General features: G+C 27.4%; 1 protein-coding gene across 2 annotated transcripts in view; it reads left to right on the forward strand.

Annotated features, from left to right (window-relative positions):
• Positions 1-18,903, forward strand: part of LOC117178829 (protein piccolo-like) — a 60,081-nt gene extending 41,178 nt beyond the window's left edge. The window contains exons 3-8 of one of the 2 annotated variants that reach the window (XM_033370325.1): positions 3,936-4,000; positions 4,101-4,365; positions 8,676-8,804; positions 12,377-12,422; positions 12,513-12,635; positions 17,811-18,903. In XM_033370325.1, coding sequence (XP_033226216.1) covers positions 3,936-4,000; positions 4,101-4,365; positions 8,676-8,804; positions 12,377-12,422; positions 12,513-12,635; positions 17,811-18,689 — 1,507 coding nt within the window. In that variant the 3' untranslated portion in view covers positions 18,690-18,903. Of the gene's footprint in view, positions 1-3,935; positions 4,001-4,100; positions 4,366-8,675; positions 8,805-12,376; positions 12,636-17,810 lie in introns of both variants that reach the window. The other variant, XM_033370324.1, reaches the window with a different exon arrangement.
• Positions 18,904-19,369: the final 466 nt, after the last annotated feature.

The following is a 19,369-nucleotide window of genomic DNA, read 5'->3' on the forward strand; positions in this document are numbered from 1 at the left end:
ACATTTTTTTAGGCGTGCAGCACCTACTTTTGATTAATTTTTTCACTCAAATTAAACTAAAACCAATAAAAAATACAAATGGTTCCAAGTTAAACTAATTTGCTAAAAATTCATTTTTTGTTTAAAGATTCCCCTTTTTCTAGTTTTTGGTAGAGGCAAGGTAGGGGAAGTGAAAAGAAATGAGGGATGATAAGGGAAAGCGAGGGGAGGTAGGGGAAGTAATAGGAAATGAGGAGCGGGGAAGTAGGGGAAATTACCAGGAAGGAGGGTAGTGCTAGTGAAGGGAAATAAGAGGGTAAGTGAGTCAAGTAAGGGAAAGTAGGGGAAATGATTAGAAATTATAATGATTAGTGGAGGGGAAATAGAGTCTGGGAAAGGGACAGTCTGCTGGAGAAGCGAGGATTGGGAAAAATAGAGGAAAAAAATATTTTTTGTTAAAATATCAACTATTATATGTTTCGCTAAGAATTCATTTGTTTGGTTGATAAGTCAACTGCCAAGTTTGAAGTTGAATTACTTTGTAAGAAATTCAATTTTTTGTTGAAGATCGATCATTTTAGCTGAGAATTCGACTATTTGGTCGTAAATGAATTTTATTGTTGAATATTCAGCTGTATTGTACAAACTTAACCTTTTTGCTTTGAAAATACAAAAATTTGGTTGCAAATTAAATTATTTTGTCGAAAATTCGTTTTTTATTGGTTTAAAATTAAGTTTTTAAACTGAAAATTGAATTATATTATGTTTTGATTTAACATTTTCTTTTTATTCAGAAACTTAAGTTTGGTTGAAAATTGGACTGTTCGCTTTAAAAAATAAATCACTTTGGTACAAAATTCATATTTTGGGAGGAAGATTGTGAAGATAAAGCTTTAAAATTTATATTTCATACAAAATAGAACGTTTTAATGTAAAATAATTCAATTGTGAATTCTTAATTTATCAGTTCGCACCTAAAATTGTTAATTTTTGAAAACTTAAATTTGAAAAACGTAATGATTGGAATCGGGTTGTTTCGTAAACCTGGGAATCACCGACCATTTTTTTTCTGAGGATGGCAACCCTGTATGAGAAATTTAGGTTATGTAGAAATTATCCTAAACAAGGTTCAACAATAGACAATTAAAGCAATTGTATTAAACAATTTAGTCCTAATCTGAGTGGTCCTACTCTTTATTTAATAAAAAAACATTATTCTCAATATAATTAAATATTAAAAGTTGATTCTCAAACCAAAAATTGGACTAAAATTTTTTCTTTTTCGTTATCGTTTGAATAATTGGATTAAATTGGAGGTGATGAAATTGTAAAACTAAAATGGTAATAAGTAGAGCAAACATCCGTAGTTTTATGCAAACGATATGCCACGTGATTCATTTAATGCAAACCGACATTAGCTATATTGCCGAGACCTCGACATATGCAGTGGTTCCTTAACTCGACCGTTTACGTAGTCGTTTCGTTATCAGGGCCGGTGTGGTCCAACACTTGTATCATAGGAAGATAAGAATTTTCGATCGGCAATGAATACATTTTTTGTGTTTAAAAATAGCTCAAAAAGGCTTTATTTTTTAAGAAGACTTCTCCACAGAACGTCTGAGAGGGCAAGTATGTAACGGGGTCATCCATAAATTACAAAAGAAGTTTTTCTGCCCCCCCCCCCCACACGCCTTTTACATAATCCTTCTAAAATTTTATAAACTTAGAAAACGAACATACATATTAATTATGATAATTTAAGTATACGTAAAAAAGAAAACGTTAAACCTTAAAGAAATTAGATTCAGAAAATACAATGTGTTAATAATAAGCAAGTCTTAGAAACTGACAATTTTATAATTTTTGAATATTATAATATTTTTGGTTGAGAATTAATATTTTGTGGATGAAACTTCGTGGGGAGGGGAGGGGGGTTCAAATATTTTGGTACAAAATTCAATTATATGGTTGGAAATTAAATTTTTCTTGAAAATTAATATTTTCGGGTTAAAAATTCAACTTTTTTGTACAATTTGTCTTTAAAAGTCAACATTTTGATTGAAATTTTTTTTTCTTTGTTGACTGAAAATATCTGTTTTGGTTTAAATATAAACTAATTTGCTCAAAATTCTACTATTTTGTTTGAAAATTCATTTCTTTAATTATAAATTTCATCTTTTGCATTTGGAATTGAAACTTTTTGGTTGAAGTCTTTTTTTAGTTACTAATTTAACTATTTTGTTGAATATTTATTTATTTATATTGAAAGAGAATGTTCTAAACTTAAATTTTAACTATTCTATTTTCGGTTTAAAATGTTTAAAATTCTTTTTGTAAAAACTCAACTATTTGGTTTAAAATTAATTTATGTTGCTCAAAAGTCGTCTTATCGGTAGCAAATAAATCTTCTAAGTTGAAAATTTCACAATTTAGTTGTAAATTTCTTTTTCAAATAAAATATATTTTTGATAGAAGTTAAATTTAACTCTGCGATTTTTTATTGAAAATTGATCCTTTCAGTAAAAATGTAATTTCTTTGGTTAAAAATTTACTTGTTTTTTTAGTTGAAAATTTATTAAACTGAAAGTTTAAATATTTTATTTGTCGCTGGAAAAGGTACCTTTTTAAAGGTAAAAAATTAATTTTTTGCTCAAAAGTTCATCTGCTTGGTTGCAGATTTAACTAATTTGCTGAAAATTAATTTTTCGGGTTAAAAATTAATTTTTGGGACTGAAAATTTAACTATTCTATTTTGCGTTAGAAAATATGTAATAAATGACTATTCCGCTGTTGGCTTAAAAATTCAACCATTTCATTGAAAATTAACTTTTTTGTTATAAATTCGTCTTCTTGATTTAAAAACTCCATATTTTGGATGACATTTTTTTCCTTATTGACGTTGAGAATTTCATCTTTTTTGGTTTAAAATTCAACTATTTATATACTTGGTTGAAGGTTGAACTTTTGCAGAAAATTGATCTTCTTGGTAGAAAATTAATTCTTTGGTTGAAAATTAATCTGTTTTCTTTAAGGATTCAACTAGTTTCTTGAAAATTCATATTTTTTGGTTTGATAAGAATGTTTTTGATCGAAAATTAAAATATTTTTTGGTGCAAATAAAAACTGTAAGCAGTTGAAAATTTACCTAGCTTTTTGAAAATTAATCATTTTAACTGGAAATGTAACTTTTCCATTTTTGGTTTAAAATTGAAATTTTTAATTAAAAATTCAACTATTTGATCAAAAAGTCATGTACTGTATTCAATTTTGTTTTTGTATTAGTAAAAAGTTAATCTTACTGGTTGAAAATCCAACTACCTGGTTGAACTTAAACTACATTGTTAAACATTCATTTTCTTTTAGTTGAGGATTCATAATTTTAGTTTAAAATTGAAATATTTTGTAGAAAATTGTTTTTTGTTTCGAAAATTAATTTTTAGTGTAAAAATAATCTATGTTTGATAAAAAATGTTACCATTTTGTTGAAACGTCGTTTTTTTGGTTTAAAGTTAATTTATTTAACGGAAAATGTAATTATTCTATTTTTAATACAAAATTGATCGTTCTTAGTTGAAAACTCAAGTATTTGATTGATCTTTCATTCATTTTGTTAATAATTCATCTTCCTTGAAAGAAAATTAATCTTCTTTTTTACAATTACATTTTTTTTCAATGCAATATTATAATCTATGTGGATTTAATATTTTTTTTAGTAAAAATGTATCTTTCTTGAGATTTTCCCATTCCACCTTCCTACTATAAGACATAAGATAACCCCCCCCCCCCCGCTCTTCCAATTTTAATTTAATTATATAATATTAATATTCTTTGAAGAATCTAATAATAGCAATTTATTAAAAAAAGGGTTTGAATGAAAGAATAATCTATGACAGTCACAATGATAAAAAAAATCATGAGATTCGTGAAAAAACTTGTCATTAACTATCTTATCGCAGGAATGGTTTGTTCGGAAAGTGCAAAGAGCCGGAAGCGCCAGAACGTCGCTCGATGATAAACACAGGTTAGTAATTTATGTAAACTTTTCCTTTGTAATCATATTACCAAAATGCTAAAAATCAGTTTTTTGGTAAACTAGAAAAACAAAAAACATTTGTTTGCAGTTTCAACGATGTATAAAAGAGACACGATCAATGGAGGTCCAAATGGAAGACCGGTTGTACAGCCTCGCATATCAAGAGATCAGCAGGAATTTGACGAGGCTTTAGGAACGTTGGCGAGAAGAAGAAAGTACACACTGGACAATGGGTCCAGATATAATTCTAGTCTAACTGTGAATGGAGATCCTGCCAGAATATACGACGGAAGTCCTCAAGAGACAACCACGTCTATTATGGGGGACCTTACCCCGAAACCACCAGCGCGAAAGTAATTAATTTTCTGGAATTTTCAAATATGGGATCTTTCACTTAATTTATGGATGGCAGCCCTTCTCTTTTTTTAGCTAACACCCCTTAATTTCCTATCCCTACTCATCCGGACTACCCTACTGGCCCACGCTTCACTTCAATAATTTCCTCTACTTCCCCTCCACAATTTCCCCTTACATTCTCCACTTACTCGCTCCTCATTCACCCTCAATTCCTTTACTTTTGCGTCCCCTAATTGTCCCTACTTTACCCTTTCCTCATTTCCCCTCCTTCCACTCCCCTAATTTCCCCTAACTCTCCATGCTTCCCTTCCCCTTATTACCCCTACTTCCAAATAGAGGTAATAGACTTCACAGGCCAAAATGCTGTAAAAAACTTGGAAATAAGGAGATTTCTCAAGAAAATAAGAAAAACACCAAACTCTCGCTTTCAGTCACCCCGTTCTCGGTCTTCCTAGAACTGCTGGCTCCTGCAGTTTCTCAGAGGAGTAGGCGAGAGCGGTTGTGACATTATATATATATATAGATATTAGGATGGTCAAAAGTTTTAATTTCCGGAGAAAGAAAATCCATATTTTTTTTCGAAATTTAAATATTAACATTCTCCATCGGGCACATCAAATCCCATTTAATTAACATGGGGAAGTTTGGAATTTTCGGAAAATTGAACTCCTGTTCCAGGGTTTCATCGAAATGTGCCAAGTTTTTTTTAGGACTTTAAGAGGAGTGTCTACGAAATAAAACCATACTAAAAACTTTTATTGCCAACCCACCCTCACCCTCCCCGCAGCGCCCAAAATATGACCCAAAAACAAAAAAACTACATTTTTATGTATTATTATTTCTTTTTAGCAATTTCCGTCGTCTTTTTCATACAAATAACTGCTAATGAACAATTTGATTATTTACCATGACTTTTTAAACACTTTTCAATTGTTTAAACAAATGTAAATTAATTAAACAATTATTAATTCCCAAAAAATGTAAAAAAATCATATTTTCTGATTTAAATGTAACTGTTAGTCATTGTTTGGAGTAGTACATTTTTATAAAAACATTATATAATTATTTAAATTATTATTTTTTCTATTTTCAAAATTGTTAACAATCGAGCCAGAGATATCAACTTTCTCTTTAAATTAATATCCTATGCTACTTTTTTTTAATAATTACATAATTTTGATACACTTATTTAAATTTTTATTTATTTAAACAATCTTTATTTGCTCAAGAAGTTTTTTTCGATAATTCAAAAAACGAAATAAAATAGAACACATACAATTATGTTTCTGACAGTATAGTGTATAGAAAGAATGAATTTACCACTTTTTAATTGTTTACATAAATATGAATTGTTTAAAGAATTACTTTTCCAAGAATACTATTAAAATCTTAATTAATTTTATGTCTTCTATTTTTTTTTATTTATCGAATAATAACTGCTTGAGCAACTAAACATTGTTTAAACAAATAGAAATTGGTTAAAAATTAGAAGAAAAGAAAATTATTCAACAAAAAGTAGCATAGGAAACCAATTTAAAAAAAGTGGACATCCTGGCTCAATTTTTAGAAATTTTGAAAATAAACAATAATTAATTTTTCAAATAAATACTTAACGTTTTTAGAAAAATGTACTACTCCAATGACAAAATATTGCATCTCAATTAGAAAATACGATTATTTTTTACATTTTTGGGGAATAAATAATTGTTTTAATAATTTAAATTTGTCTAAACGATTGAAAATTGTTTAAAAAGTCATGGTAAATATTCAAGTTGCTCATTAGTAATTATTTGTATGGAAAAGACGACGGAAACTCCTAAAAAGTAAAAATAATAACTAAAAAAGTTTTTTTTTTTTGAAAAATTAGGCTCGTTTCGATGAAACCCTGAAACGTGAGTTCAATTTTTCGATAATTCAAAATTTCCCCATGTTAATTAAATGAGATTTTGAAGTGTCCGGTTACACGTGTGAATATTCAAATTTCGAAAAAAATTACGGATTTTCTTTGTTCAGAAGAGGAAACTTGGGGGGGGGGGGCATTACCCTCTAGAGTTAAAAAAAGGTTTCAATATGTTTTTAATAAAATTATGTATTTACTAATATTAATTTCAGATTAAAACGCTTGAAATTCTTAATATTTTGAGTAAAACTATTGCATTTTCAAAAAAATTAATTATTCTTTCCGCCGAAAAATATTTTTCAGTCAAGAAATAAAAAAATGTCCACTGAAATAGTTGAATTTTTCACATAAACAGGCGAATTTTCAACAAAAGTGTTAAATTATAAACCTAAAAAGATTACATATAAACCCAATTTTTTAATTTTTATTCCATAATAAACAGATTTTTTAACGGAATAATAATATTTTTAACCAAACAACACGAATTCTCAACAAAATTCATGAGTTTTTAACCAGATAATTAAATTTTTTAATATTTTGTGTATATAACAATAGTTAAGTACATTTCAGGTTAAGGGAATAATTATTAATAAGAAACGAATTTTCAACAGAATAGTTCAGTTTTCAACCAGATAATACCATTTTTAACAAAAAAATAAAAATTTTCAACAAAATTTATAAATTTCTGACCAGCTGATTGAATATTGAACTAAAAAGGACAAATTTGTTCGCAAAAATAAAATTCAAAAATGTTGAAAATTAATTTTCAACCAAAAACAAAACGTAATTTCAAAGAAATAGTTAAATTTTTAACCGACGATTATTCTTTAGCAAGAACAAAAATGAATTTTTAACAAACGAGTTTAACTTAAGACCAAATTATTGAATTTTCAAGCTAAAAAGCCCAATTTTTAACAAAATCGTTGAATCCTCAATCAAAGCAGTTTAATTTTAAACAGACTAATTGTATTTTCAAACAAATGGTACAATTTTCTACCAACAGTAAGATATATTTTCAACAAAAAGGACCACTGTTTTCTAAAGTAGTTGAATTTTTGATTAAATAATTAAATTTTCATCCAAATAATTAATTTTTTAATAAACAAAAAAAACGAACTCTCAAGAAAATACATGACTTTTCAACCAAATAGTTGAATTGTCAACTAAAAATGATCAGATTTGAACCAAAACTGGAATATTTATGTTTATAGTTAAAAAATTAATTTCTAACCTGAGAAATTAATTTTCCACTATAATGATTATTCTTTATATAAAAAAATTAATTTTTAACAAACGATTTCAATTAGAAACCCAATTATTGAATCCTCAAGCCATAAAGACAAATTTTCATCAAAATAGTGAAATCCTCAACCATGCCAGATTAATTTTCAACTAAATAGTTACATTTTCAAACAAATTATTGAGTTTTTCCTACAAATATAGTTCAATTCTCCACCAAAAAAGATTACTTTTTCCAAAATTGTTAAATTTTCATTCAAATAATGAAAGTTTTATTCAAAGCGAACAATTTTACAAAACATTCATGGATTTTTTACCCAAAAAGTTGAATTATCTACTAGAAAAATATAAATCTTAAAAACAAAATGGAATAGTTACATTTTCAGTTAACAAAAATTTTTTTCAACTAAAAAAATGTATGTTTAACAAAATAGTAAAAATTTCAATCAAAAAGATTACTTTTCTATTCAAAAAACCGAATTTTCAACAAAATACATCAATTATCGACTATAAAAGATAAATTCCCAACGAAAAATCAAATAGTTGATATTTGAACCAAGAAAGATTTCTATTTTAAATTTTAAAGAGTTTAATTCAATCAAAAATATGCTTTTTAAACAAAAGAGTGGATTTTTTTACCAAGAAAGATTCTTCAGTCAAGAGAACAAAATTTTTAAAAAAATTGTGAAATTTTTAGGATCAAAAGACGAATTTTCTACAAAAGAGTTGAATTTTTAAACAGAAAATATAAATTTCAACAAAAAGTTTATTTTCAACCAAATAGTTGAATTTTCTAGATGTGTTTTTATTAGTTCATTAATTCATTTCGTATAAGAAAACGTCTAAGGAAACAAAAATAGAAAAAGCAGATTTTTAAATAATCTTTTTTTGTGATTTTAAAATTCTTTCTTTCTAACTTACTTCGAAAAACACTTTGAATTTAGGGTTCTGCACTGAAAAAATACACTAGAAAAATATTGATGAGAATAAGGAATTAAAATCTAGATATCTACTGATAAAAATTCATTTAAAAAGAGTCAAATATGATCCTTTTTCAATTCGGCTGTTTATCTATTTTCCACACTTTAAAAAATGGAAAACACTCCTGGATTTTTGCAACGAATATCTAACTTTATTTTTAAAAAAATAAGATTTACTTTTGAACAGATTTGGCCAAGTGAGTCCAAGAGTTTCAGATCAAATACCAACCCTCGATTTTGATGGCAAGGAACGTTTATCCAATGGAGAATTGTTTCCAGAAGACAGAGAACATGATCGTGCGCCAGTTGCTCCAAGGTAAGAAAAAATATTATCTAATTATTTAATAATTCATTTTCTAAAATTATTTTCATTGTTTAATATTTGATAATGAAAGTAAAAAGATGAATGTGCCATTAAACTTGAAATTACCCCTTAAAGGGCATACTGGGTGTATATTACCCAGAGATTTATTTGCGCTTTAACAAAACGTACCAAATTCAAGAAAATGGAACATATGGCGCCAGATTAAAAAATTACATGAAAACCTATTTTTCTATGTCATTTTCACATCATTTTGATTGCTATCATTTTTTTAAGCTGTTTAAGATCAATAAAATCTTTTAATCGCGCAAAGTACGGTGTTTCATTTTTCATTGAATTAAGGCTTTTATTTTTAAGAATAAATACCTTCTTTGGAACGAACACCATAAGACTAATTTTGTTTTTGAAGCGCCGTATCTCGGAAGTATTCAAGTAAACTTTTAAGTAGAAATATAAAAAACTTAAAATTTTATGAGTTTTAGAGTGAAAGAAGTTATTTTTTAATTTATTTCAAAAAAGGATTTTTTTGTAACTACTTTAAATTTAAAAAAAACTACTATGAAACCTTTTCCTCTTTAAGCTAGATAGATTAAACATCATTAATTTATTTTCTTGAAAAACTACCCAATATTGTCGGCAGAGTACACTTTTGAATACCCTTGGGTATCTAACACCCAGTGTGCTCTTCATGTAATTTTATGGAAGTGTGCCCTTTAAGAGTTTAAGGGTTAAAACTGTCTATCTTCAAACGTTTTAATTTAAAATTTAATATTTTTAAAAGCCTTTCATTCACAACTGAATAAAAAATGTTAGCGCTTAGTTTTGATATTCATAAAATGCTAATAACATTCTCTTTATATTTGCAACTCTTAAATTTTTCAATCTGTCAAATTTTTCAAATTTTTCAGTTTGACACTTTTTTTTAAATTTTAAACTTTTAAAGCACCCTCACCTTAAAATGGCTATTTTTTTTATAAATTCTACTGGAAACCACACTTTCAAGTTTAATATGGATAAATTATAAATGCTTTTTTTGTTTTATTATTAAATATGTTTATCGGAAAAATCAAAAGTAGGCAGAATTTCTTTTTTGAAGGACTATTATTCCTTATAACAACTTTTTAAAAATTTTGACTATTATATTACTAGGACCTACCACTTTATTTACATTAATTTTGAAGTTTGACCCCCTAATTTTTACTTTTATCCAAGAGAGTGAACATCTATTTATGATTTTTTCGATAAAATAATTTGGAGAGGTCAATAGAGCAATTTAAAAAAATCTAATAACAAAAATTATCGGGAAAGTAAGAAATAACGATTAATTCATTTTAATAAGAGCAAAATTTCTAGCAATATAACTTTTCAAAATGTTAAAAACAGATATATTTAGAAAATTGGACTTCTTCAGTGTAAACCAATTTTTAAATGATGGCCCTTGAAATTATTTCTTTTGCAAAAAACGGCTATTTTTTCTTTTTGCGATAAAATAATTTCGAGAGATGGCTGAAGGATTTTGAAAAATGTAATCGTTGAAAAAAAATCCAAAAACAAATTTATCAAAATCGCAAGCAATTTATAGATAACGGTATCTTCATAACAATGTTTTTATCTACTTTTATCGTATTTTATCGCAAGAAAAATAGAAGAAACGTGATCAATTTAATTCGCAAAAGTATTAAATAATTCATCAAATAAGAACGTAACGTAAATAAAACTGATTGCGTTATATTTTTAAACATTAAAGTTTAAAATAGTTTGAAAATTGTATCATAAAAAACTGCGCTTCAGTTAACAAAATTTGACCTGAACATTTTCTTTTTTCAATCAACAAATTGGACTGAAAGATCCTGAAAAATACAATTCATGGTACTGAATAAACCTAAATTATTAGAAAGTTGTTTTATAATAAATAAAAACAAAAATAATAAATTAACTAAAAGCCCTGTTTTCAAAATAATAGGATTTCATTATATTTATTATTTTATTATTGAACTATTTTTTAATAATTGTTTATATTCGTAAATTTCACTGTTTAGGCAATTTAACAGTTTTGGATTCTTTATAACTTCGGCAATTTTAATTCGGAAATTTTCATATTCGGTAATGCCATAAAAATCCGGAAATTATATTATCTGGGAATTTTAAATTGTCGGCAATTTTCTATTTCGAATATTTTCTTTTTCAGGAATTTTCCAGTGTCGGGAGTATTTTTTCTTTCTTTTTTTGTTTATGGCGTCATAAATGAACCTTTTCATGTATTAAGGGGATGACATCATTTGGCCGAAAAACAGAAATTCCGAATTTTGAAAATACCGAAAATATCATTAATCAAAATATTATTCTGACGATATAAAATATTGCTGTAAATTTGTTGGGGATTATTATACATTTTAGGGATTTTTAGAATTCTGGTCCCCAAATTTCGGTAATTATATAATTTAGGTCATTAGAATTTTTGTTATTTACTTAACTTTTACTTTCGGAATATTTTTATTTCGTTAATAAATATTTTCGATAGTTTGATTTTCAAAATATGCCAGTTTAAAATATTTTCAAGGCTATATCATTAAAAATATGCTTCAATTAAACAAAATGTATACGCCTATTGGGTAGCTATGACAGCGCCACCAATTTGGAACTATTGGGAATCAATTTAAATTTAAATTTAAGTTTAACAAGAAACTTATAGTAAATGACTAATTTTAGACCTCAGTATAATATTTTGAATTAAAATAAATTGGTATTTATTACTCTTTTTCATTAACATTTCTCTAAGAACTTTTGGATACCCAGTAATTCACGTTTCAGGTGGCGCTGCTATCAAGTTAAAAGAGATAGCCTACAGGCATATTGCTATTTTTTACATTTTCAATTATTCGTTTTTTTTTTTAATAAATATATTTTTTAAGGACCTTCAAAGAACCTCTGCAAGTTATTTTATTATAAGAAGACAAAATAGTTGGTAACTTTTTTTTGAAAAATGAACAATTTTACGGGGTAGCACCTTAAAATTTGTTTCAACTGAAAAATTCTATTTTTTCCAAATATTGTTTTTATATTTTGAAACATATATCATCCGAAATTGTACTCCTCTTCGAAAGAAATTCACTGCTATTTCTTACTGTTTCGATAATAAATTTTTTAAAGTAATTAAATTTTTCCCATTGTTCTAGCGACCTCTAAAACTTATTTTATTGTACAAATAAAAAATAAATGTTTACTCTTTTTAAAAAGGGTTAAAATCAGAGGCTGAAACTTCAAAATGTATTTGAAATAAATGCTAACTAGCAGTCTAAATATTACAGTTAATATTTTGTTAAGGTTTTTCTATAAGGAATAAAGGCCATTAAACAACATACTCAGCCTACTTTTAATTTTTGAAATAAAAACAGTTAAAATCTCTAGCGTCACACCTAAAAAATAAAAGTGTACTTTTTATGCCAAAAGACGTCGAATAGGGTAGATGAAATTGAACAAAAATATTGTTCTCTTTATCATGTTATTCTACGCCGCTTTAGGAAATATAAATTTAATTATTAATATCTGTTGTTGAATTTAAATAGGCGTAGCGGTTTGAGATCTTCGCAGAGATTTCTGCCCTCAGACGTAGAAGAGGGTTCAATTTCAGCTGACGTGACTTTGAGGGACGAAAATGAAAACGTGCCAGAAGATTATGTATTTAAGAGATTTAGTCAGGACGCAGTGAGAAGATCGAATTTGTCAATCAACAGTTGTATGTCAATTTCTAGTACCGCAAGTGGCAGAAAAAAACGAAGAGCACCCCAGCCGCCGAGACTCAAAGATTCAGTGGAAATTGCAGAGGTTTATCTCAATACTTTTCAATTTCACATTTAGCAACAATATGGGAATAAATTCTTTTAAAATTTAAGAAATTTAAATGGGATTAAAATCAAATAAAAGATCCTATTTAACGACCAATAATCAAGTTAATATACAGAATTCCTTAAAAATAAAATCAAGAATCCAACGAATAATTTGGACAACCACCATAAAATGTTCCTATTTCGTTTTGAAAACAGATTCAAATTTTAATAAAAAAGAAAAGAATTCTTTTTTTGGATCAAAATAAAAAAGGGGGGAAAATGAAAAGGTAACCAACCAAATCCCCTTCCTTTACTCTTTTATTTCTTTTGAATTTTTTATTTTGATTAATATCAAATTATAATAAAAGAAACATTTGTAAAAAATAATCACCAACGTCTCGGCACTCATACAGCGCCCGTATCAGGGCAAAAAAAAATTTAGCAGGCAGGAACAGCAACTAAATCACGATGCTCTCTCCCTGATACCTGAGACTGATTAAATTTTCGGTGTTAAGTTTCGTTGCTGTTCCTGCTTGCTCAAATTGTTTTGCCTTGATAAGGATTGCTGTATGAATGCCGAAACGTTGGCGATTATTTCTTTACAAATTTTTGTTATTGTGATTTGGTAATAATAAAAAAAATCTTCCCGCTTCGCGGGCACATTCTCATTGCGCGCTACGCGCGCGGCTCGCTTCGCTCACAAGTTTAAGCACGCCTAGGGCGCGCAACGGTTGAATCTCGCGCTTCGCGCTCGGATATTTATTCTTTGCATTTGGAATGCTTGAAAAAAACTTCATCAAAAAGATCTCTTTTAGATGGCAGTATTTATATGCGTTTTCATTTTTTTAATTGTCTACTTAATTAAGTATAGTAAAAGATTAAGTTTCTCAAAGCTCTGTAGGCTTTGAGGTACACATTCTCATCGTGACACTCGCGCTGTGCGCTCGATTTCCGACAGACTTTTGTAAACAGGTTTTGTTGGATTTTTTCTCGTAAATTTCGTCGTTTTTCCACACATTTTTTTTATTTTTTTTTTTTCAACGTTATTTTTCACGAATAAAATAAAAAGTACGCGTCCTATCAAGAAGTGATTCTTAACGAAATTGCAGATCTTTTTTGGCATAACCATTTTTGTTGATTTATCTTTTTTCGTATCATACATAGGTTGTCCACAAAATGGAATTTTTTATTTACCATTTTTTGTGCAATCAAAATTTGAATTTTCGATTTTTGAAGAAAATCCAAAAATTAGTCATGATAATCTTATAGGGCTTTCAGAAAGAAATGTTTTTCTTCTCTTGACTTTTTTTCATATCGTGCGTTTTTCGGCTTCAAATCTTGATTTTTGGTTGATTAAAAAAATTTTGAAAACGCTATAACTCTGAGAATTTTCTTTTTATCGAAAAAAGTCATGAGGATAAATTGTTTGTTCTTTTTAATACTATAAATATCCGTACATATAATTTTCAAATTCAGAAAAAGTGGTCTCAAAAATTTTCAAAATGCGCTCACTTTTTGAATTTTTATCAAAAATGGCTGGTTCACGAACTCGTCCTTTCTTTTAGGACCTAAGAAAAGTGTGCCAAAGATGAATTTGATTCGTTCATTTTTTCAGGAGTTATCGTGTTTACGGACGGACGGACGGATGGACAGACTGACAGACGCCATCGTGAAAACCTAATTTTCGGATTCAGGGGGTCTCGAAGCGTGGAGATCCGTTGAAAAAGTGTGATGTCAAATTTCCGACAATTCTAATACTTTCTCAATCATAAATGATGAGAATGTAATAAAAAAGGCGAAAGAAATAAAAAAAGAGAAGGAAGGGATTTGGTTGGTTGCTCTCTAATTTTTCTTCCCACATTTTTATTTTTATCTTAATTCGGTCTGTAGAATTCTTCGCTTTATTTTCAGGAATTCTGAACCTTGAATTCTTTTAAGTAAAATCAATCTAGGTATCATATTGAATTCACTTTAATACGAATTTTCAACAAATTAGTTCATTTTTCAATCAAAGAGATGAATTATCAACTTAAATATTGAATCTTTAACAAAAAGGATTAAGTTTCTACCAAAAGGACGGTTTTTCAACCAACATATGAATTTTAATCTAAGGAGATTTATGTTTAACAAACAAAAAATGAATTGTAAACCAAAGAGATACAATACAATGAATTAAAAAAAGGATTCCACTTTCGACAAAATATAGTTAAATTGTCAACTAAAAATGATGAACTATCAATCTAAACTATCTACTAAAAAAGATTAATTTTCAACAAAATAGTTTAATTTTTGACCAATGAACCAAAAAAACCAAAAAAAATTAATTTTTAACCAAAACAGATTTTCAATCAAGTATAGTTGAATTTCCAACCAAGAAGATAATTTTCTACCAAGAAGATTAATTTTCTACTAAAAAAGACGAAATTAATTTTTTACTGAAAAGATGAATCTTCAACCACTAAAATGAATTTTCAACAAAGTAGTTCCACTTTCAACAAAGCGTAGTTGAATTTTTAAATATAAAAGATTTTTCTTCTAAATAAAAAACAGTTGAATTCAACCAAAGAAGACGAGTTTTCAATTAAATAGTTCAACTTTCAATCCAAGCGCTAAATCTTCAACACAAAAAAAAAAATGAATTTTGAACAAGAATAGTTCAACCTTCAACCAAGTATTTAATATAGTGGCATTTCCAACCAAGAAGATTAACTTTCCCCCAAAAAGACGACATTTCAACAAAATACATGCATTTTAAACTAAAAAATATTAATTTTCAACCAAAAAAGATTAAATGAATTTTTTTACTGAAATGATGAATGTTCAAACGATAAAATGAATTTTCAACAAAGTATTAAGTATATTTTCAACAAAAGAGTTCAATTTCCAACCAACGAGATGAATTTTCTACCAAAGAAATGAATTTTTAACTGAATTAATGAATCTTCAAGCAATAAAATGAATTTTCAACATTATAGTTCCACTTTCCACAAGTAAAGTTGAATTTTCAATCTCACAGATTTTTCTGTTAAATAAAAAAGAGTTGAATTCAACCAAAGGAGACGAATTTTCAACAAAATGGTTCAATTCTGAACCAAAAAGATTAATTTTAAAAAAGAATATATAAAACCTTCAACTAAGTATGTAGTATAGTTTAATTTTTAAATAAAATTATTGATTTTCAACTAAGAAGAATAATTTTCTGTCAAGAAAATCAACTTTCTAACAAAATACATGATTTTTCAAATGAAAAAGATCAATCTTCAACAAACCAAAAAATTAATTTTTTAACAAAAGTAGACCTTCAGCCGAGTATAGTTGAATTTTTGTAGAAGAAAATTAGTTATCTACCAATAAACTGAGTTTACAGTTAAAAAGATTAATTTTCAAGCTAAAAAGACGAGTTTTCTACCAAGGCAATGAATTTTTAACTGAAATAATGAATATTTAAACAATAAAATCAATTCTCAACAATGTAGTTCCACTTTCAAGAAAGTACAGTTGAATTTTCAACCAAATCTAGTTGTTTTTGTTTAAGAATATTAATTCCAGGTGAAACACATCAATATAATTTTAAGTTGTTGAAAAATTCTGAACATTTTTTTTAAACCTAATCAATTATTTCTAAAGAATACCAATTTCCGAAGAAAATCACTAACATATTCCAACATTTTTAATTTTTTGTTTTGATTAATTGTTTTAAATTAATTTTCCAACAAGAGGAAAAATTTAAAAAACATTCCAAAATTGTTAAAGAATTCTAAATTTTGTTGAAATTATCATGATTTTTCTTTGAAAATGCTAATTTTCAATGTAAACCAACAAAAACTAAAATGGCTAAAAAAATATCAATCTTCTTTGAAATCTAATGATTTTTAAATAAAAATTTCCAGTTTCGGAAAAAATACTAATACAATTTCAAATATAAATAATATTATTCTAATAAAAATCATGGGATTTAAATCGAATAATTTTTCATTAAAAATAATAATTTCTGACGAAAAACAGTAATGTTATATAACAGAAAATTGTTCAGAATTGCTATATTTTTTTACTTTTAATGATTTTTAACTTATTATTTTACGAAATTTTTTAGAAAAATAAAAAAGAAACAAGAATTCAACGATCAAATTTGTGATTGAAAAATTATAATTAAAAAAGACCTTTAGAAAAAATAAGGAAAGGGATTTGGAGGTTTTCTCCTTTTTTTATTCCTTTTTTCCAATTTGAATCCATTTGATGTATTCTGAATTTAATTTCTTAAATTTAAATCATTTAAAAAAAAAATTGATTCGTAAGAAATCCCTGAAAATGTTAAAAATTTCAAATCTTATTTGAACTACAATGATTTTTGTTTAACAACTCAAGCTTAAATAATACAATAAAACAGTTGAGGTTACAATTATTTATTTGAATGTAGTTATTTGGATATTTCTATTTTTCCTTCAACTTTAGGAAAAAGCCGTAATTTTTATTTAATTTTAATTTACAAAAGCTCATTCTATTAATTGAAAGGTTCTTTACAATTCTGTATTAAACATTATTTAGAAAATTGCTTAATTTAAAAATGCTTAACTAAAAATAATGTTCATTATTACCAAATAAAATAATGTTCATAATAACTTGATAAATGCAACTAAAGAATCTTTCGAAGAATAGAATGAATGTTTGGAAATTTAAATTATAGGAAAGCTGAAGAAAAAAAATGCAAGTAACTTCATACATTTAAATAAATAATAAAGCCCTCATTTTTTTTCTTTCTACATAATAATAATTCTGAATAATACAAAGAATAATTTTTAAATTTCTAAAATTTGTTTCAATAATCACTGGGCTTGACTGTATTATTTGTACATTTAATTTTCAAAATTTCAAATTTTAGATATAAAAAAATGTCAAGTAATCAAAAACCAATGAAATTTTAACAACAATTATTATGAGATATTCGAAACTGTTTTCTTTTATCCTAGTGTAAAAAAAGGGAAAAATAGGGATATTTGAAAACACTTTCAAAATATAGGGATTATAGGGGATTTTCAGAAGAATAAGGGGGAAAAGGGGGAATAGGGTACTGTTTGTGATCCCTAAACTAGTGTAAACAATAATCCAAACATTAAAATAGACCCAAAAGTCCTGAATTTTAGATCTTATGAAATTAAAACTTCATTTATTTTAGGAAAGCAACATTTCCCTCTCGAAAACAACAGAACTAGAGTCACCAACCACCCCGATAGAAATTTCCCGAGTGGCCGAAGACATTACCGAATTGACAAAGAAGAGTCAACAAATCGAGGAACAATCCCTACAAAAATCTAGTCCAAGTCCCGAAGACTCAAAACTCGAAATCCTAAAAGAAGCTGAAGTCAAAATCCCCGAAATAAAAAATTCCAAAGATTTACCAAAAGATTCCGAAGTAGAAACCTCGCCATCAGTCAAACCAGAAAGTGAAGAATCTGCAAAACTAGAAAGGGAGGAAACCCCGGAGAAAGTAACTGTCGAAATAGAATTTCGAAGAGAAGCAGACAGCCCCCTCGAAATATTCAAAGAAATCACTCCTCCTGAGGATCTAAAAAAGAAAAAGTCCCCTGCGATTTCAAGAAGCAATAGCTTCTGTGTCAAAGAAGAAATAGAAAAGATTGAGAAACAAATAAAGGAGCTCGAATCTAAGAATCTCGTTCGTAGACATTCTGAAGATTCAACTGATCGAAATTCTTATAACGCGAGGCTCTCAATTCAGGAAAATCGTCGACACTTTTTCCAGGATCTCGTTGACAATCCGGAAGGAGTAAAAGTGGAATTGAAGGAACTTCCTCGGGAGCAAAAAGATATTCATATTATCAGATTAACGGATCCGCCGGTTCCTGTTGAAGCTCCCAAAGAATCTGTGAAGGTGATTGAATTACATATTTCAGAACCGATTCGGCAGTGGCCGGAAGTCGTTTTGGATAATCCGCTTCCGAAACCGAGGAGAGGCAGTGCCTTAGGTCTTGAAAGAAAGCCTTCCATTCGTGATCTTGATCAGGAAGATCCACACCCGAAGGGAAGTTCTTTATGAAGACATTTCTAGAGTTCTAAAGAGAGAATTTTTATTTCTTTCGAGAAAGATGATATTTTTGGAAATAAATTAATGTTTATTGTTACTTTGAAAATATATGACTTGTTAGTTAATGAAAATATTCTATAAATAATACAGGGTGTCTACTCAAATCCTGGGAAAAAATTCCCTGTCAATTCCAGTTTTTTGAAACTTCAAATAAAGAAGATAAATTTTCAGAAAAATAGTTGAATTTTGAACTGAAAAATATCAGTTTTCAACCAAAAATGGAATGGGTAAATTTTAAGTTAAAAAAAATTAATTTTCTATAAAAAAAAACCCAATTTTAAACCAAAGTGATAAATTGATAATTAAAATAATAAATATTCAACTGGTACGGATTAATTTTAAAACAAAAAGATGAATTTTGGACAAAAGAGAGTAAATTTCAACCAAAATTAATTTTCTAAATTTTTTTTTTTAAATACATGAATTTTCAACTAAAAAGGCCAATTTCAAACCATTATTTGAATTTGTTCTAAAAAGATCCATTTTTAACAAGCTGATGAATATTTAAATAAAATGATGAAGCTTAACAGGAATTGTTGAATATTGAACCAAAATTATGAATTTTCAACAAAGACGATAATTTTCTACCAAAAAGACTAATTTTCTACTAAAAAAGATAATTTTTCATCCGA

This window comes from Belonocnema kinseyi, chromosome 8, assembly GCF_010883055.1.
Source record: "Belonocnema kinseyi isolate 2016_QV_RU_SX_M_011 chromosome 8, B_treatae_v1, whole genome shotgun sequence".
NCBI lineage: Eukaryota > Metazoa > Arthropoda > Insecta > Hymenoptera > Cynipidae > Belonocnema > Belonocnema kinseyi.